This window comes from Equus przewalskii, chromosome X, assembly GCF_037783145.1.
Source record: "Equus przewalskii isolate Varuska chromosome X, EquPr2, whole genome shotgun sequence".
NCBI classification, from domain to species: Eukaryota; Metazoa; Chordata; class Mammalia; order Perissodactyla; family Equidae; genus Equus; species Equus przewalskii.
Window position 1 is genome coordinate 34,213,496 of NC_091863.1, and position 21,853 is coordinate 34,235,348.

Here is a 21,853-nt window from a genome sequence, read left to right on the forward strand (position 1 = left end):
TATATTGATCTTGCTACATTTGCCTATTAGTTCTAGTAGATCTCTTGTAGATCCTTAGGATGTTCTACATACAAGAATATATCTCCGCATGAATATAGTTTTACTTCTTCCTTTCCAATCTGCATGCCTTGAATTTCTTTTTCCCACCTTACTGCACTGGCCAGAACCTCCAGTCCAGTGTTGAATAGAAGTGGTAAGAGGGGATAATCTTTGCTTTGTTTCCAGTTGTACTAGTTTTCCATTGCTGCCTAACAAATGACCAGATACTTAATAGTTTTTTTTTTTGCTAAGTTTATCGATATCTACATTACGAATAAAGAAAAACTGGGGCCGGCCCCATGGCTGAGTGGTTAAGCTCATGTGCTCCACTTCGGCGGCCCAGGGTTTGGCTGGTTTGGATCCTGGGCGCAGACATGGCACCGCTCGTCAGGCCACGCTGAGGCAGCGTCCCACATGCCACAACTAGAAGGACCCACAACTAAAAAAAAAAAATATACAACTATGTACCTGAAAAATAAAATTAAAAAAAAAAAACGAATAAAGAAAAACTACTTTGAAAATATTCAGGACATATATTTCCAGCTCTCTTTACCTCAGGAATTTTGTTTTATGTGGTACTTTTCTACTGATACTAATACTTTGATACACTGATGGAAACATATGGGAGGTTTGCCCATCTAGTTAGAAACAGTGGAATGACAGACCCCCGTACCCAAAGCAAGCAGCAGTGCACTTCAACCTCCAGCCCCAGGAGGCAAGTAGCACAAGGGCCACTACCACCGGCCCAATATCTAGCTGGTTTCATATTTGCTGAAGCTCACTCTTAAGACTAGATGGGACCCTGAGAAGGTACCAGTAGCTCAGCCTATGAAGGTCCCCGGACAAACCTTATTATTCTAGACATTTTAGTGCAAATCGACTGGACTACAAATTCATGGGAAACTTAGCTTTGGCATTTCCTGACTGGTAATCTATTTAAACATCCAAACTTAACAGTGTATTAACTTACTTCTCAGACCTCAAATTGCTCAGAAACATCAAATTATTGCAGAAGTTCCATTTTTTCCCATTACGAAACTTTTGAGTTCTAAAAATATGCTCTTCCCAAATATGACTACTAATTTAATATCAACTCAAAAAAGCAAAACAGTAAATTAAGAGTTGTCGTTTTCCAGTGTTAACTTTGGGTCAGATAGAAAAACTTTCTAACTCTCCCTAAACAGTAAAAAATGGTAATAAAGATGTCAGAAATACAAAATATGGAGCATTCTAGACACCAAGTTATTTCTAAAGCAATATTTTAAAATATTACTTAATCTATTATAAAAATCTACATATAAATTAATATCAAAACTGCTAAATTAAGTTGCTACTGCAGTTAGGTTTCGCTTTATTAATCTAATCATTGATGATGTTTTTAGAAAACAGAATCTTAGGACTTCTCACAAAAATAATCTTAATTAGGTGGGGCATCACATTTCCTATGGAAACAGCAGTCTGTAACCAATGCTAACAGCTGTTCAGAGGTATGACAGATGGTAGGTGAACATTCAAAACTTAGTTGTCAAAGTTTGGCAGACAGAAAGAGAAATGTGTCATTTAACAATGTTTTATAACATTGTTGACTTACAAAGTAAATATTTATTGTGTAATAGGAAAATTTCTACAAGAAATTAAGAAGACGGAGGATCACCACCAAATAACATTTGCAAAATGCTTTTTATCTGAAAAAGCCTTGATTTTTCAGTCTGTCCAAACGCATCCATCATCTGACCATCCAATGTATCACATACAAGTTCCAATCCAAAACTGATTCAAAATATCATTAAAGGACACAACAACACTTCAACGCCAATTCCCAAGAAAGCCTAATTAATGAATCACAGGGTAACATTTCATTATTTTCTACTAGATTTGTGTAATTTGCACTCACAACTGAAGAATCAATTCAGGGCAAAATCAGTTTCCATGATGTACAGAGTTGAACACCGTCTCCTCAAAATTCATGTCTACCTGGAACCTCAGAATGTGACCTTATTTGGAAATAGGGTCTTTGCAGATGTAGTTATGATGATTAGAGTGGGCCCTAAATCCAATGACTGGAGTCCCTATAGGAAGGCTATGTGAAGACACAGGCTCACACACATACAGAGGAGAAGGCCATGTGAAGCTGCAGGCAGAGATCAGAGTAGATACAGCTACAAGTCAAGGAATGCCAGGGATTACCGGCAACTCCCAGAAGCGGGAAGAAGCAAGGAAAGATTCTTCCCTGGAGACTTTGGAGGGAGCGTGGCCCTGCTGACACCTTGATTCAGGACTTCAGCTTCCAGAACTGTGAGAGAATAATTTCTGCTATTTTAAGCCACCCAGTTTGTCGTACTTTCTTACAGCAGCCTTAGAAAATTAATATATATACACCAAATTGTCTTTTACTAAAATTGATCTAAATATTTCATACACAGATCATCTCTGGACCAGTGCTTTTAATTTTTAAAAGCAGACATATTGGAACAAGCTGGACCAAGCACAGTTCTTCCTCAAGCCTCTTTATTTCTCCCCATAAAATGAGAAGCAGCATATGCGTGCCAAGTGGAACTGGTTAGGCAGCAAACATTTAGAGATTTCTGGATCTATTTCTAACTGCAGATTAAACTAGATGTTCTTTACTAGAATTCAAATCAGAAAGCATTCCCCCCCTCAGTGGAACCACAGTATTTCTCCTTTTGTTTTAATGTAAATTCTTTCAACATGACACATGTTTTGTTTCCTCCAAACAAATTCTAATGTTTCTTTGAACTTGTTGCTATTTTAAGGGCATGACTAGAACAGATAAAGTACTACATGATCTTTAGTCTTCTGTAGGAACTCAGTCCTGTTTCTCTTTGTCAGATTAAAAATTATGGCCTCAAATTTAGCTATTTAGAGTGTTATTGAATTAACTAAATACAATAAAGATATTTCAAAACATGGCTCAGTAGGATTAAGTAACCATCAATTCATAGTCCACAAAACTATGCCACTAGGTGTCAGTACTTGGAATCCTTAAAAAGGAACCAATGCTGATTCTGCAAAACAAAACAATCCAAATCTAAGCACGGGGTATGGAACATTAGAAGGAAGAAAAATGAATGTTCATTAAAAAGCTTCTTCTCAAGAGGTGGTCACGCCATGATCCTTTTTTAATGCGTACCATATGCATTTAAGTATTAACATTGTTTTAATGGTTAGTTTTCTCTATATGGCAGCCACTTGAATACTTCATTGATTACAATCTTGAAATGTAGCCTGTTAGCTCTGAAATAAGAGCTTAATGAACCATATTTATGGGCTGCAGATCATGAGGGTACATTCTAATGATGGCTTATGTCATTCATGATGATTAAAGCTTTCAGTGAAGGATGGCTCAGTTTGGATCTTCAGAACCAAATGCATCCCAACACTGCCCAAGGCTGACCCTATAGTCAGTCATTTCAGGAGAGTTTCAGGGTTCACATGTAGCACTTGTCTGCAAAATTCTGCAGACGTGCCATGTTTTTATTGGGCATAGCTCATTTTCAGTCCAGCAGCTTCCTTTTCAAATTGAGATGCACTGACAGGGCAAATGCTGGTACTGCAGACACTTCTTTAAATTCGTAATTCATAAGAATCCAAAGGAACTTTAAGCATGTTTTTCCTCACTAAGATCTATGAGTCACTTCTGAAGTTGTGACAATGTCTACCCAAGAATGCAGCAGTTATTCAAAATAACTGTTTTCAGGGAGGTCTGAGGAGTTTAGCATTGAGCAATAAGTGGCGGCCTGGCTCAGTTCCAAAGTCCAGTCTATATCTGAATATCTGCACTTCCTGGTAGAAACAAGCAATGTTCTTGCATTTCCCCAGCAGTCTCAAGCTTGGTGTGCTCACATACCTCCTCACATTACTAAGAAAAATATAACTTTGAAAACCAATTTGGGATTCTCTGAGGCCTTAAATGACAAAAACTCATTGATCTAAAGAAGGTCAGTAAATCTTAGCAATTACCTAACCACGGACTACATTGAAATAAACCAAACCTCCACGCTCTGCTGCAGCTTCTTTTAAATATCCCACACTTACTACTTCTAGAAAAAGAGTATGACTTCTGTGGGAAATTCACAACTGTGAAAACTTTCTGCATCATATGAAGCAATGATAGAGAACAATAGATATTTAAATAGCCAATGAATAGAGGTCAAACCCTAAATCAAATAATACAACAGTACATAACACATGACAATAATGACAATGATGATGATCATGAAGGAGGGGGAGGACGAGGAGGAGAATGAGGAGAAGAAGAAGAAGAAGCAGATGAAGATGATAATGGAATGCTAGGGGTTATCCACAAAATGGAATGAATTTCAAGGGCTTTTTGGTTCCTAAAGAAAGTTAACAGCTATTTGAAATAAACTTAATCTGAAATGTCCTCAAATTACTTAAAATAAATTACACTAAAGAGAAGACTCATTTCCTTATCTCCCTGAGCACATTTTTAGCTTTATTGAGGTATAATTGACAAATACAACTGTAATTTATTTGAAGTGTACAATGTGACGGTTTCACAAATGTACACATTGTGAAAGGATTCCCACAATCAAGTTAATTAACACATCAATCACCTCACATATTTATCTTTTTTTTTCTTGGTGAGGACCCTTAAGTTCTACTCTCCTAGCAAATTTCAATTATACAATACAGTGCTATCAACTCCAGTCATCATGTTGGACATGAGATCCTCAGACCTCATTCACCTTATAATCAAAGTCTGTACCCTTTGACCAACCTCTCCCCATTTCCCCTACCCCCCAGCCTGGGGCAACCACCATTCTACTCTGTTAATATGAGTTCAATTTTTTTTTTTAGATTCCACATATAAGTGATACTATGCAGTATTGTCTTTCTCTGTCTAGCTTATTTCACTTAGCACATTTTAAAACTATATTTCCCAGCAATCTTGCAGCTAGGTAGGCATGTAACTAGTGCTTGCCAATCATATATAGGCAAAAGTGATATAGCCCATTTCCAACCCAGAGCCTGCAAAATTCTCCATTTTCTCTCATCTGCTGGCTGGATGCAAAGGATGCAGTGGAAGATTCCAAAGCCCTGGGAGATAGCAGAACCACACAGTGGAAGAGGCCTGGATCCCTGAATGACTGTGGAAGACACCCCTGCACCTACCTGCATTAGACTGTGATGTGAGCAAGAAATAAACTTTTGCTCTGTTAAGCCATGCAAATTTTAAGATTGCATGCTATAGCAGTTAGTCAGCCCTGATTAACACATAAACTATATAAAAAAGCCAAAGTAAATTTAAACATTTGATAGTTAACTTGATTTGGTCAAATTTATGGAAAGCAGCAGCTGCTAGAAACCTATGACTGCACTCGTGTGAAGTTGAAACATAATGCAACGCTCTTAGCTTAGCTTTTCCCAAACTAGTTCTCATCAATTCAACAGGACTGTAAACAAAAGTTCTGTGCCCAAATTAGTTTGAGAAATGCTATCAGAGTTAATCAGATTTCTTTGCTATAGGACATCTCAGAGCTGTTAATATACTAACATCCATTGTGAATCTGTATAAATGGAATAAAGAATGTATCATTTCCCAAATTTATTTCGTCAATAAATCATTTAACCAATAAATTTAAGATCTATCCCCTTCCCCTATGGCAATAGCCACCACTATCTCCCAGAGCAATGTTCTGTAGAACACATTCTGGGAAACTTTGCTTTAGTTTAATTTGTATCGTATGGTGGATTAATCAGAGTTAGCACCAAAACGTTCCAGGCACCCCAAAGCAAATATCATTCGCTTAATAAGGGAAAGTTTTTCTTATAAAAAGACTAATATGTACTAAGAAAGTTTTCACTGCTGAAGTTAACCAAGTTCTCTAAGAAAGGTATTTTATTCAAAATATCACTGAAATGAAGGCAGATGTGAACTGTCAGTTGATTTTTCTTTGTATCTCAATCTGCTGTCAATGGAACCTGTCATATTTAATGATGGAATACATTCTTATGTTTTAAGAAGACACTGAGCCTACGAAAACAATCAATGTTAAATATGAAATGTGTGTGTGAAAACAGTCCATTGCACAATATCTTATTTATTTTTCTCTCTCCTATACTCATGCTCGAAGTGCAATGTTTTAAAATAATGTTTAAAGCAATAAAAAGTAATCACAGCTAAGATCAACGGCTTCTCCTAATAGGAACACACGTACACACACACACACACACACACACACACACATATAAACATACACATATAACTTTTTCATTGTGACTTGCTGGGCTATGTTGCATTTGTTCTGTATATAATATACTTTATTTTAGTTATGAATCTATGATGGATGATTTCCCACATTTCTCACAGACTTGAGGCAACTGAAAAAGGACTGTTATGATGGACATCTGGAATTCATGTAAAGTAAAAAGGTATGCTGAATATTCAATTTGTCAAAAAGAAATAAAAAGAAAAACAAAGACTTACATCTAATAGTGTATGAAGATGCTGATCCTGGAAAACACTGTGTAGAAAATCTAAGTCCTTTTCACTGCAGTCTGTAAGGGCATGAATTTCTTCCAGGCTGTCCAGCACCTGTGAGACTGCTCCTGAGGAGAACAAACAGAAAAGAAACAGCCAGTATAGAAAGCCAATGTCAAACTATCATTTGTAGCTTCAATGTTACAATTCAGAACAAAGAGAACTTCAAAGGTTCACGTCTTTACTGAAGGACAGACTTGAATGAGTTTCGTATCACTTAAGGAACAGAGTATTTTCAGCGAGTTTATGTTCTTAATGTATTTGTGTGCTCCTCATTTTTCAAAGTAAACTGAAGCTTGTCTTACTTGGATTAAGGAAACTCATCAACTATATTTGAGCTACGAGGAGATCTGGGTGCAGTAAGTTATCAGGAAGAGAGTACGGGTTCCACGATCCCATGACGTTTTAAAATATTACAGGAATAATCCAGGGGAGCCTTTCATACAGGTGCATTCCATCAAGAACTGAAGGTAAAGCCAGCTGTAGATCTGAGGGACAAACCTTCAACCGGGAGCTCCTGCTGTGTGAAACAGGCTGCTTAGGATTTTTAAGGCTCAAATTTAAGTGAACAAAAATCCCAATCCTTTCTTTTTCCTTCCTTTACATACAAAGTCAAGGGAACCAAATCATTCTCAGCCTGTTAGGCTCTTTATTCAGGAGAGAAAGACAAAGGGTACGTCTGCTGACTGACACTTCCAAATACCATATTAAATATTAGGGCAAATCATTTTTGCAGGGCAAAGCAAATGGTAGTGTGGTCACTTTCTTTAAATTTCCTCTTATAACCAGGAATCCGGAGAGGTGTCAGTAGGGAAAGATGCGTACTGAGTAGCAACAAAGTCACTTACACAGCACTGAAGACATGGCTGGCCTATCATTCTGCAGACAACATGCACATACATACTCCAGAGAAAGAAAAGAACCTGGAGAGGCTAGGCTACAGAACATTTGTGTACACAATGTTAGAGAAATTTTAACAATAAGCCCCTCACCGCACATGTACGTCTTGGACCAGCAGTTTTCAACCAGTAGCAATTTTGCCCCCCGAGAGGACATTTGGCAATGTCTGAAGACATTTTTTGCTGTCACAACTGTGATGGGGGGGCAGGGGACAGGTTGTGCTACTGCCATCTAGTAGGTAGAGGCCTGGGATGCTATTAAACATCTTACAATGCCCAAGACAGCCCTCCACAAGGAAGAATTACGCAGCCCCAATGTTCATAGTACTGAGGCTGAGAAACCCTGCTTTAGATGAAGATAAAAATCTTCAATCTTCCTGTTCTGGAACTCTATGCTGTTTTTAAGTACTTCTGGTCTTGACCCTCATCCATTCACAGGCACTTACTGGTGAGAATGTAAATTAGTACCACTTTTCCAGAAAGCAATCTGGTAACATATATCAAAGAGACTTAAAAATGTTCATGCATTTTGATTCACTAATTCCATTTACAAAAAACCAGCCTAAGGAAACAATAGGAAAGGTAGAAAAAGATTTATGTATTAAGGATATTTATCATATAAAATGGAAAAAACATCTAATAATTATAGAATGACTACATAAATTATAGAACATCCATATAACGGAATGTATAGGCAAATGAAAATTGTTTTTGAAGGATTTTAAAGACAGAAATTCTCATGATAGAAAATTCAAGAAAGCAGAATGTGAAACCATACAAACTGTATATTCCCAATTATGACTGAAAAAAGATACAATACAAACTCAGGAAAAAACAGAATGAAATACACCAAAAGGGTAACAGTAGTTATCTTTATTTTCCTATTTATACTTCATTCTGTTCTCGTCCATACTTTCTGAGTTTTCTAAAATAGAAAAAGAAGGTTGCTATATAAGCAACTGCTTTTTGTAGTACTATTTAATTATGTTTAAGATTTGGGGCTTAAGCTACAAATCAAGTGGTTATCCATGTGGAAATTACTGTGGCTTTTTTAAATTTGATTTTTTTTTTTTTTTTTTTTTTGGTGAGGAAGATCGCCCTGAGCTAACATCTGTTGCCAGTCTGCCTCTTTTTGCTTGAGGAAGATTGGCCCTGAGCCAGCATCTGTTGCCAATCTTCCTCTTTTTTTTTTTTATTGAGTTAATGATAGGTTACAATCTGCCAATCTTCCTCTTTTTGCTTGAGGAAGATTGTCACTGAGCTGACATCTGTGTCAATCTTCCTCTATTTTGTATACGGGATGCCTCCACAGCATGGCTTGATGAGTGGTGTGCAGGTCCAGGCCTGGGATGCGAACCTGCAAACCTTGAGCTGCTGAAGTGGAGTGTGCGAACTTAACCACTATGCCACCAGGCCAGTCCCAAATTTGATTTTTTATTATGAGATAATTATAGATTCACATGCAGTTGTAAGAAATAATAGAGATCTCATGTACACTTCACCCAGTTTCCCCCAATTGTGAAACTGTCATACAACATCACAACTGCGATACTGACACTGATACAGTTAATCTACAGAATATTTCGATTGCCACAAGGATCCTTCATGTTGCCATTTTATAGCCACACTCATTTCCCTCCTACCCTACCCACCCCAATCTCTGGCAACTACTAATCTGTTCTCCATTTCTATAATTTTGTCATTTCAAGGATGCTATATAAATGAAATGATACAGTATGTAACCTTTTGGGATTGGCTTTGTGTGTGTGTGTGTGTGAGGAAGATTAGCTCTGAGCGAACATCTGTTGCCAATTTTCCTCTTTTTGCTGGAGGAAGACTGTCGCTGAGCTAACATCTGTGTCAATCTTCCTCTCTCTTATGTGAGATGCTGCCACAGTGTAGCTTGACGAGTGGTGCTAGGTCTGCACTTGGGATCCGAACTTGCGAACCCTGGGCTGCTGAAGTGGAGGGTGCCAGCTTAACCACTATCCCACTGGGCCAGCCCCTGGGATTGGCTTTTTTGACTCAGCATAGTTCTCTGGAGATTCACCCAGGTTGTTGTGTGTATCAACAGTTTAATCCATTTCATTGGTGGGTAGTATTCCACAGCATGGATGTACCACAGTTTGACCATTCATTTGTTGAAGGGACTGTGGATAATTTCTGATTTTGAATAGTCACACCTGCCAGGCTATTGGTATTCTTTCCTTGAAAACATTAAGTGGATATTAAGTGGGATAAAAAAGGTACAAGGCAGAAATCAGTTCTCATTTCCCCCGCTGTCCCTGAAAAGGTATTAACCGAACCCATTTCCTTCTACCTGCTCTTCTTAGGACTTTTACTTTGTTCTGAGTAGGAAAAAAACTCTGGAAATTAGTTCAAAGCCAGCTCGCTCGTCATGCCTTATTGAAAGCCTTGGAAAGTAAGAGATAATATGAAGCAATTAGTCCCAAATGTCCCACTGAACCCCTGACTCCAGCACATCACCAACAGCAGAATTAAATGATACCAGGTCTATAAAGTTACCAAAGCCAGTTCTAAACTTCTGGATTTATGAAATAGCAATAACAAAAATACTAATGAAGGTCTTTTTGGTATATTAAAAAAATTCAACAGATACCACAGAAACCCAATTATCATTTTCATTCGGTTAGCTTAGTGGAATCTTTAGATTTTTTTATTGTCTCTATCCACCATCACTTATGGTGTTACACAATCTAGGTAGCAGTTTATTAATACTATAAGATTAAAATAAAGCAATCTTGTATATATCGAATACTAAGATGGCAAGTCTAACCACTGGGAAGCAGTTTTGGCTACACCAGACCATGGACGTATCATTTGTTGGTCTGTGAACTCCCAGAGTTCCTGGCCCATCAGCAGACTCCATGAGGTACCCTATGTGTGCACTTGTTCACTCTTCTTTTCTGTGCTGTGAGGTCCTTAAGGCACATCTATATTTGATTCATTTTATAACATCCACAAAGTATGCATTGAATTAATTACTAAAGAAACATAATATAGTCATGTGTCACATAATGACGTTTTGGTCAATGATGGAGCACATATACGGCAGTGGTCCCCTAAGATTAGTATCATATAGCCTAGGTGCGTAGTAGGCTATACCATTTAGGTTTGTGTAAGTACTGTAGGAGAGGAAGAAATTTCCCTCTATCCTAGGTTCTTCTGGTTCGTCTAAGAATTTAATTGACATGAGACAGATTAACAGGAGAAGAAGAAACAAAAGTTCAATAACATACATACACGGGAGAAACCCAGGAAGACCTGGCTAACTTGACAAAATGGTGCAAGCTTTCACTATAAAGACCATCCTTGGCTAAAGACAAAAGATGATGTTTGGGGTGGGAAGAGTCAGGGACTTCAAAGGGAAGGAAGGCAATTCACAGAAGGTGAAAAGGAGCAAACGTTTGGAAAACAAGTGTTTGGCCAAACAGAAACAAAAGAACACAGAGGGGAGCCCAGCAAACAAGGTTTTCTAGGTTCCTCCCTGTCTACCATCTAGTTCATGCGGTGCTAAGGTGAGAGCTCACTTCCTGAGACAGGTTTGTTTAATCTGAATCCTTTTAGGCAGTTAAGGGGGAGGTAACAAGAAAAACTTTCTGAGTCTTTTGTTTCTTAAAAATAATCAGCCTAAAATAATCCTCATGTTAGAGAGACACATTTTGGGGTGGCAAATTTTGTTCCCATCAGTACACTCTATGATGTTTGCACAATGACAAAATTGCCCAACAGCACATTTCTCAGAATGTATCCACATCGTTACCTAACGCATGACTGTAATAACAGCAGCTCCCAATTCTTGAGTGTTTATCATGGGCCAGGCACATCTCAGGACACGCAATGAGGTAGATCTATTACCCAACCTTTCTAGATAGAGAACTGAGGTTCAGAGAGGCCAAGGAAGGTTATAGCTGGAAGTGGTGGAGCCAGAACTCAATCCCAGTGTGTCTGGTTCAGAAGTCTACGCTCTGGCTGACTTACTACACTAATTGGTCGTACTAGGAAACATGGGGGGAACCTTCAACAACAGCTGTGTGTGGTTTATGCATGGATATGGAGGTTAGAAAAGAACTTGAACACTGTTGGGTCAGACAATAACCAAAGCATTTACTGAACATTCCTGCTTTTTGCCAGGTGCTAGGCAGGAGCTTCAGAGAAAACAGGTGTGATCCTTGGCCTCGAGGAAGGGGCTCTCAGGCTGGGGCGTGAAGGAGGCAATACTATACACTGAAGTAAACAACACAGAAGAGGTTAAAAAAAAAAAAAAAAAGCAGCACAGAAACAGGCTGCCCAGAGGGGAGCTGGGATAGCCTCAGAAAGGAGGTGGATGAGCAGGAATCCAACACCACCCAGGGTCTAATCTGCTTTGACGGACCCAGTGGATGCTTTGATGGAAAGCACAAAGGCATCTGTTAGCCTGTGTTTCCAGGAGGCAAGACCCACCAGGTCAACAGGTCTATTTAACCTCCTTAGACTGTCATCTTTTTTGAACTGATTTACAGTCTTATTTTATACCCAATGTGATTAACTTTGTGGATTTTCAATCATGGAAGGAAGCATTTCCATGGCTGTACTCAAGTTGCCTATTTCAAGCTCTGAAAAGTGCCCCTAATTTTAAGTTTCTGTAATTAGGTAAGAAAACTACAGTTTTTATTCCATTTCTCCTTCATCTTTCCAAGTTGAATAAACATATGTTTTTAGTTTAACTTCAAAATCTTTCTTCACCCTTGATCATTTTAACACCTTCCATTGAGCCATTTAACACGTCTGCTAGTTCCATTATTTCTTCCTTTGGGTATGACCAGCAGAACCACAGAACACATTCTTTGTCTGATAGATGTGTATAATTTATACCTGCAGTTCAATCCAAGCCCATCAAAAAGTCCCATAATTTTTCAATTCATTATAAAATATAAACGTACACAAAGACATTTCTGGGGCTTTTCCATTGCTTTTTGCTTTAAACACTGAGGCAGAAGTAATAATTAATACAACACAACACAATGATACACACACGCATGCTCCTAAGCTGCTACTAGTACTTATTTTGTTGATCAATACTGTCATATCTGAAAGAACGATTCATTTTTCTCAAAAACTGAAAAGGATGTTTTTTTCTATAAAACTTTTGAATAAACTCGTAACTACCTTGGAAAAAAATCAATAAATAAATAGTACATGAGTTCACCTCAGAGGGCAATTTATTTACTGGCAGGACTGTAGGCTATTCTATCCATTTTCGTATTCCTGGCTGCACTTTGCAGAGTGCTTGGTACCAAAAGACACAATAAAATGTGTTTGGTTAAAATTATTTTTTCTGAGCAAATTCTGAAGAATTGAATATAAGGTATTATAACAAAATAACCGCAGAAAACAGCTGATTTTACAGTGCTTTTTCCTTAAAGTCATAATGAAAATTATTTTAATATTCATGTTTGTATAACAGTTTATAATTTCCAAAGTGCTTTTACAGTTATTACCTTACATGATTCCACAATAACTCTGTCCTGTATACAAGTGTTTTTATACGTGAAAAATCAGAGGCTCAGCAGGGTTAAATGACCCTGGGGCCACAGCAGTGAACAGAAGAGCAAGTTCGAGAATGCAAGTCTCTGACACCTAGGCCTTCCACTACAGACCAGCCCCTCCTGAAATGATGTTTCATCCTCAGCAAGGCACCTGAATAATTTGCATTTGGTAATAAGATGATATCCAGTTTCTATTCTCTCTTTAATTTCAATTTTAGTTACCATATAAGGTTTATTTTCTTAGGCCTTGGTCCAAACTTTCACAACGATAAATTCATGAGAAAATAATCAAAACTGCCTTCAGAATAGTATTTCACTTTAATTTTTGCATAATTAATCTGGTAATCAAGTTTGTATCTAAAAATTAGGTCGATAATTTTATACATTTTAACTTTGAACATTTCTACTTTTTCTAAGAATCTCACTAATACAAACCAGTTTCTCAAAAGTTTTCCGTTACTATTATGAAATAATAATCAAAAAAGCATAAATATGTCAACTGTTTTAAAAATGTTTTCTGAGTCTATTTCTTTAGAGAGGAATATGCTTTTAAGGTCAATGAAAACTTTTTGAGTCTAGAACAATTTCATTACAAGAGTGGAAAAATCTCATAAAAAAGTTGACTGAGTTAAAAATAACCTGAAAGGAGGACAGAAAAATAAATAGCAGAATGTTTAAACTAAAAAGTTCTCAGTGTCAAAGTAGCCTGAGTCTGTATGAAAACTGTTTCCTCTTATGTTTTACTATGAAAAATTTCAAACCTATAGAAAGTTGAAACAATTGTACTCACTACCTAGATTCTCCAGTTGTTAACAGTTTTCAATTTTTGCTTTATCACACATCTATCCATCCATTAATTCATTTCAAAATAAGTGGTAGAGTGATCCACATCAGCACACTTTACCCCTAAACGCTTCAGCATAGATTTTAACACTTGTCTGTCTCTCTCAGGTAAAATTTACACAGAGTAAAATACACAAATCTTAAGTGTACAATTCAATGAGTTTTGATAAATGTATACATTACATACATCTGATAACATTACATACATCTGTTATTTCAGTAACAAAGATTTGTATGTGTATATTTAAAAAATGATCTGTATAGCTATAAAATGCAATGTCACTGAGCAAACACAGCATCTGAACCTCGTCTACCTTCTCCTGTGGTTGTCAATAACCTCTTTCCTATTAGCTATCCCACTTACACCACACTGAATCACTACGCGCACATTCAGATCACCCACTCAATCAAAGCCTCTCCTTGCTAGCACAACAGCATTGTAAAAAAATCTGCTTACTAAGGTATAATTTATTAAGCTAAAATTCACAATTTGAGTGTACATTTTCATTACTCCAAAAAAGTTCCCCTCTTGCCCCTTTGCAGTCAATCTCTTCCCTGTACCCCCACTTCAAGGACGATAGCTTTTATTCTCACTGTACAAGGCAAATTCTGGTTATCAATCAAGTTATAAGCAATAATGAATCCTGTAATGGAAACTGGATTTTGGACTTAAGTATTTGTGCTATATCCAATTCAAGTTGTGAAAACTTATGCATGATGATAAATGCTTTAGATTCTTTATGCATAGATTATAGTGCTAATGCCTCAAAATTTATTAGTTAAAAGAAGTAAACTCTGCAAATGCATTCTGTCAGAGCACAGATGTTATAATTCAAATGCCATTATGCTTGTTGAAATAGCCTATGTTTCCGAATAGCAACATTGTTGGACACAAATGTGTCAAAGTACTTTAAGTACCATTCTGCTGGTTATTAAGTGCCCATTCACATAAAACTTTATGACTAAGGAAAAGCACTACTTAATACCTCCAAGATGCTTTCATTCCCAAATGACATGATAGGTCTGATTTAAAAAAAAAAAAAAAAAAAGGAGAGGGGTGCTAAATCTGGAGAAACAAGAGCATGGCGGGCAGCCTCTAAGATGACCCCAAGATTCTTGTCTCCTGGTATTCACAGCCTTGTATAATTAATCCCTTTCCTGGAGAGTGGGCTAGACTTATTAACTCACTTCTAATGAACAGAATAGGGCAGAAGTGATAGGATGTTAGTTCTGAGATTAGGTTATAAGGACTGTGGCTTCTGCCTTGGGCGCTCTCTTACTTTTGCCCTCCCTCTTTGATCATTCATGCTGGGGGAAGCAAGCTTTTATGTTGTGAGCAGTCCTATGGAGAGGCCCAACAGCCAGTGAGTCCCACAACCATGAGTGAGCTTGGAAGAGGATTCCCCCTGCAGTTGGACCTTCAGATGAGACTGCAGCTCTGGACAACAGCTTGACCGCAATCTCACAAGAGATCTCGAGCCGGAGGCACTCAGCTGAGCCACCCCCAGATTCCTGACCCATAGAAACTATGAGATGATAAATACTGCTTTGAGGTTATTCATTGCACAGCAACAGATAACTAATATACTGTGAGATTTTTATATTAAATCAGCTGCAATTTGAGCTACCAGTAACTAATGCAAGAAGGTGTGACAATGACTTCAATTATTAGCAACCAGATTTTCTAATTTATCTTTGTCTCATATACTTTCCCCCCATAACACTGAGGAATGGGTTTATTCTATTGTTTTAATTGAAATTATTATTGAGGTAATTGTAGATTCGTATGCAGTTGTACAAAATAATACAGAGATCCCTTGTATACTTTGCTCAGTCTCCCCATTGGTAACATTTTAGGAAACTATAGTATAATATCACAACCAGAAGACTGACATTGATACAATCCACCCATCTTATTCAGACTGCTTTGGTTTCCCTTGTACTTATTTGAGTGTGTGTATGTGTAATTTCTTACATACTTTTTTCTTGAATATTCTCACATACTCAAATTACATTCCTTTGTAATTAAAATCTAGCCATTATATTATTCTTTATAAATGTTCTTCTGATGGTACAAGTTGTCAAGAGACATAAATTCAGGGGTTTATTTCACAGCTCCACATTAATAAACCTAAAATAGAGTCAGTAACAGAGTAATAAAAACTGCTTATAGATTATGTAATTGTCAAAGGAAAATTCACTTACCCTGAAAGTTTTCTTGAAAGCAAAGTATAAAATAAAATGTTACCCTTTCCCCAGAATTAATGTATTTGTGCTTGAAATTCAGATGTGAAATAATATTAAGTACAGTTAAAATTTTAACACTGCCTCTTTTTCCTCTTATGAAAGAAGTGAGAAGTTAATATTATTTGTATAACAACGCCTCAGGAAATCAATATATCCAAGTTTTTATTTTATGATCAGGCAGTGTTAAAATTCATAATTAAACATCTAAACACAAACAGCCAAGGAAAAAGTCAAGCTGATTACGAACCATGCAAAGCCAAACACTTTTGCATAAAAGATAAACCTTAGAGGAAAACAAAGGGGTACCTACTTTCTGCTGCTAGAAGTCCTAGGAGGAAGGCAGCATATGGACAAACAACAAACAGTATGATTTTAGAGCAAGCAGATTATCAAGCCACAGTTGGGCCCAGCAGATGAGCCACAAGAAGCATGGTCCCCCGGTGGAGCCCAAAGTGAGCCCCTGTGTTCCATGAGCACAATCACGGGGACTGTTCAGGATTTCAGTCACCAACGCACTGGGTTCTGATTCTGACTTCTTTGATTTGAAATATGAGAACAGAACATTCCCGCTTTGGATTAGTAAGTAACACAGCAACAATCCACTGTCTATCATAAAATAAAACTTAACAAATTCTAGTGAACGTATAATAAACTAATTTCAATAATCAACGTAGACAAAAATCTCATATAAAAATTGTTTTACAATGTAAACAGCATACCTAAACATTTTAGACTCTTCTTTAGATGACAAATTGGGAAACTGATTTGTTTTAAATTCATTTTTAAATTGTGGTTTTAAATAGAATTTTCGGGGGACCAAAATAAGATCGCCAGCTTTTAATTTTGTCAAGCAAAGTCATTAAAAAAAATCTAACTACCTACCATTTATTATCATTTTATAGAAAGAATACAAAAAGGCATTATCTAAAGATGAACAGCAGACTGCCCATCTCAAGAAAGGGCAGTGGTGACCTTACACGTTTCTCTCTCTAACTCCTCCTTCCCCACCCCCTCACCCCCACTCTACCACAAGCACACGCTCTATGAACACTTTTCTTTTTTCGCCATGGGCCTAGAAGTTTCAGGTAATGATGAAAAGTGTTTTGGTGTCTTGTACTATAAAACAAACCTATGCAAATTTAAACAGAAAGACAGTGGAAAGGATAAGGTTGGGAACTTAAAATAAATGATCAACTTAAAATAAATGAAGAATTTAAGGATTAGAATTAAATAGAGAAGGAGTTAGGCTTGAAGATTAATGGAAATATTTTAAAAAACGAAATAAAAATGAAAATATAGATGTGTTAATTTATGAAAGGGTAAAGCTGTTATGTGAGTCTAGATAAAATATATAACAGGCTTTCTGCAACCAGCCGTACAACTATTACGTTGGCTGCAGAAAAGAAAATTTGTGGCAGATAGCCATTTGATAAATAATGCTGATAATAAGAGTATAATGCCTCCCTTTAAATGGCTTAGTATTAAAAATTAATTTTAGGAACATATTAATAATCCCTGATAGCCATGTGAAGTTTAGGAAAATAGAATTTTCTTCAAAATTTTGTGTTTGACTTCTGAGTATATAAAAATTTTGTCTTCATTTAGGGCAGATGATCAGATATGTACATTGCATAATAATTACTCTGTCTTGCATTTGTAGAAGCTGGACAGTGCCATTTAAAATATTTTAGAGATAGACATTTAGCACATCAAAGATATATATTGCTTACAAGAGCATTAAGATCCAGAAACATTAAAAAAAGACAAAAAAAAAATAGCGTGACTGCAGGAAAGGGAAGCAAGAAGGAATGCTAAATTGTGAACATCTAATTTGAGGGCTTGCAGGCTACCTGCAAGACAGAGTAAGAAATCTTTTTGTTTAAAAAGCAAGTACTGTAATCATAAAATTTTCAACCATATCATTTAGAGATTGTACTGAAAAACAGAAAATATTCGGCAACAAAAATGTACTTAATAGAAAATAAGCATGTCTATAACTACAGACAATTCCTTTCCCTAAAAGGAAAATCCACCTCTTCGTAGAAAGGAACATTTAAGACTAGGCAGAGGCAAACAGTATGGGGCAACATTAAAGATTAGGATTACGAAGCTGTTGCAAGGACCATCCTGCTCTCTAGGCCGATTTCTAAAGATGAAAATGGTATCAGAGATCTTGACCTAAAACCTCTAAATATATTCCAAGTATATGACTATATCACATAGTCACAGTACAACATAAAACCATTAGTGGATCCACTCCCCCTAGACAGCCAATTGTAACCTGAGTGTAAGAAGAGAAGAAAGAGGTTTGAGGTAACAAACAATAACAAAAAGCTACAGGTGGAGGGAATACAATGGACTGGAAGAAAAAGGACAGACATGAAACAGGGAGCACTGGGGAACATACCTATAAACACAACTATGGCCTTGCCTGTCACGTGGTAAGGGCTCTGGATTATTACCAAGTCAGCACAAGAGGAAACAGCAAGGCCTTTCTCTCAGAGTCTCTTCTCTAAGATTCCCATTTCTGAATGTTTTTGGAAATCACCTTCACTCAAAAGAGGAAGATTCACATCCCAATTGGTAAAGGTCAAAACAAGGAACTATATACATGGTGGAATGGGAAACTTGATCCTGTCATGTTGCACAAAGTGGTATGTAAGCACATACCAATTGGTAAGAAACTCTGTATGTGTGTGTGTGTGTGAGCATGTATGTGCACATACATGTATAAAAGAGGAAGGAAGAAGCATAAATACTGACAAACACTCATGGTTCCAACCTAAAAGAAGTATTAGCACCTCCATTTTTCCTATATTTCTAAGTGTGAAGAATAAACAATTCATGCTTTTGGAAGGACCCTGAGCCTTGATTCCAAAGGTAATACATGAATACTGAATGAGCCGGTCCAGGAGTACAAAATTCAAATCACCAGTGCAAAACAAGGTCAACCATATGACAAACACTGAGTGACTCTAAAGAAAGAAGGAAAAAAAGCTGAGGCCAGAGGACATGATGTAGAAGTATATAAAAAAATACACGAGTAAAAATTAAAAACTATAACACACTCATACACGCATTTACATATACATATAAATGGGTCCTATGGATTTTTAGTAAATAATTTTTGAGAATACCTCACTGGTAAGATGGAAATCTGAGCACTTTATACAATAATTTTGTGAACACTAGTGAGTTTTTTTCAGGAGTACCTATAGACATTTCATCAAAATAGGGAACTCTTCTTCTACGTTCTTATCCCTTGAATGCTTATATACATGTGTTATAGACTTTATAAAAAGAGAACTTAATTGGTTTAGAGAGAACTCACAAGACAGCTTTACATTGAAAGATTCAATTAAAAGCAGTGTTGTCCTGAAGTCTGATCTGCTACAGTTGACATGGGGAAAATCTTACATCAGAAGTTTTTGTTGAGGTAGAAGGTAAGCAGAAAGATCCAGAAAGACTGACTATGACATTGGAGTGGATGAAGTGCAATGCTGAGTCTGGAGTGGGGGAAGGGGAAGAAGTATTTCTGAGATAAAAAAAAAAAATGTGAAATGTTGGTTTTGCAGCAGTAGGGGAAAGCAACTCTGCTATTAAAATTAAAAGGAACCAGACACGTGGATGGGATTTGGTTGCTGACAAACTTCCTTAGAATCTCTTGGAGAATCTGACTGAATCACAGAGAAAGTGCATTCACAATGGAAAAGAAAGGATGTAGACACCAAATGATTCACACTGGTGCATGGATGATGCAATTACCTGAGGAGGTAGGGTCTTCGGAGAAATCTGGCAACTCTTCAGGGGGATCCCCGTAGAATGAGTTAAACTTGTGACTTGACACAGCTGCTAGTACTGCACCCTAAAGCAAAGAGATGAAAAATATGCAGTATTAAAACAAATACAAAAATCTAAGAAAGTAAATTAAGCAATGGTTATTTAAGGATTATTCAGAAAGCCAAATATATGGGACATGACAGCTAGAAGAAAGGTAGCTTTTAAACAATTTTGGATTCTTTTAAATAAATCACACGTGCATTTACCAGAATAACACTGTTGGGGATTGTAAGAGTATATGAAACCATTTATGTCTTGAACTCAAACATGTACCACACAATGGAATATTCTGCAGTGATTATAAAATGATGCTGCAGGAGGATGTTTAATGAAACGGAAAGATGCCTGTGATGAATTACATAAAAAAGGTTTTAAAATAATCTATAGTATGACCTCATTTTTGAAAAAATACAAGGTTAATACAGATATAAAAGACTGAACATATACCAAAATATTAATAGTATTAATTATCTCTGGGAAGTAGAAATAAGTCATTTTTCTTTTTTTAATCTTCTTTTCCTCTTTCTTTTTGTTGTTAACAGTGACTAGGTGTTACTCTTGTACAGTATTTCTCAAACAGGCCACACAGCATAATCAACTACACATGGCTCCTTTTTTTATTTTGTGCAGGCAAAGATTCGCCCTGAGCTAACATCTGTTGCCAATCTTCCCCTCTCTCTTTTTTTCTCCCTCCCCAAAGCCTCAGTACATGGTTGTATATCCTAGTTGTAAGTCATTCTAGTTCTTCTATGTGAGCTGCCACCACAGCGTGGCAACTGACAGACAAGTGGTGTGGTTCCATGACTGGGAAGCGAACCCAGGCCACCGAAGTGGTGAGTGACGAACTTTAACCACTAGACCACCGAGTCTGGCTCTACACATGACTTATATCACATGCACAGCCTCTCCTGAGTCCTAGTTGAGTATCACTGTCACATTGAGTGCATGACATTCTTTAGGACAACTGGGTGGAAAAAGGTTGGGAGTTATTGTTTCACTAACAAGAAGAATGATAAAAGTTATTTTGTAAAAGTGTTCAATTCTACGAGTTACCAAGTGTAGGTCAGAATATGTGGGTGTGTTCCTTGGCTCTGCCACTTTCCGGCTGCACGATGCTAGTTGAGTTAATCATTTAACCTCTTGAGGTTTTCTCAAGTTGAGTTAATCATTTAACCTTTTGAGGTTTTCTCATTTGTAAAGTGAGGATATTAAAATTCACATAACTTACCTTACAACACTGTCAAAAGTCATATATGTATATAAAAGTGCTTTGCAAAGTGTAAAGCATTTTGTAAATGCAAATCATTACCAATCCTATTAATATATAGCGAGAACATGAGCAAAGCCTTTTGCTAGTCTAGGTAGAATTGCTCATTTATGTAGTCTAAGTATCAAATCACTTAAGTAGTTTAAGTCTAAAATTTAAATATTGAACTCCTGGATTTTCCTGAAAAGAAAGATAAATCTTTTATGTATATAGGCATTTATTAAATATATGGAAAGATTAATAGAAATACATTTCCACAAGGTTTGTTTTTTGGGGAGGAGGTCATGTAAGGGTTTCTTCCTACAAATATAAGTTGAAAAAGAGATGGACCACAGAAAGGGAAGAGCAAAAAAAATGAGAAGTGATCTTGATGATACCATCCCAGGCAACTCTTTAGATTTCCAAAGGTCCAGGGTTAATGCATGAGAGGTTCTTAAGTGGAATTTTATGGTCAGCTACCACGATGAAAAAACAGTACTGAATGTTGAGTTCTTCTTTCTACAGTAGACGCTTATTTCACTTTAAATATTATGCATGTTCCCTAAAAGCTGGGTGAGAATGGGATTTTTACATATCAAATCACGTATTTCCCATACACTGAAACTAAAATTTTAGAGATGCTTTATTTTTATTTCCAAGTGAA

At 36.9% G+C, this 21,853-nt stretch overlaps 1 protein-coding gene across 23 annotated transcripts in view; it reads right to left on the bottom strand.

The window, feature by feature from the left end:
* Positions 1 to 21,853, bottom strand: part of CASK (calcium/calmodulin dependent serine protein kinase) — a 361,743-nt gene that overhangs the window by 74,021 nt on the left and 265,869 nt on the right. For 12 of the 23 annotated variants that reach the window (XM_070605865.1, XM_070605864.1, XM_070605858.1 and 9 more), the window contains exons 10-12: positions 19,869 to 19,968; positions 16,414 to 16,431; positions 6,512 to 6,633 (exon numbers count right to left, since the gene is read on the bottom strand). In XM_070605865.1, the coding sequence (XP_070461966.1) occupies positions 6,512 to 6,633; positions 16,414 to 16,431; positions 19,869 to 19,968 (240 nt within the window). The remainder of the gene's footprint in view (positions 1 to 6,511; positions 6,634 to 16,413; positions 16,432 to 19,868; positions 19,969 to 21,853) is intronic. The other 11 variants (XM_070605863.1, XM_070605866.1, XM_070605862.1 and 8 more) reach the window with 1 other exon arrangement.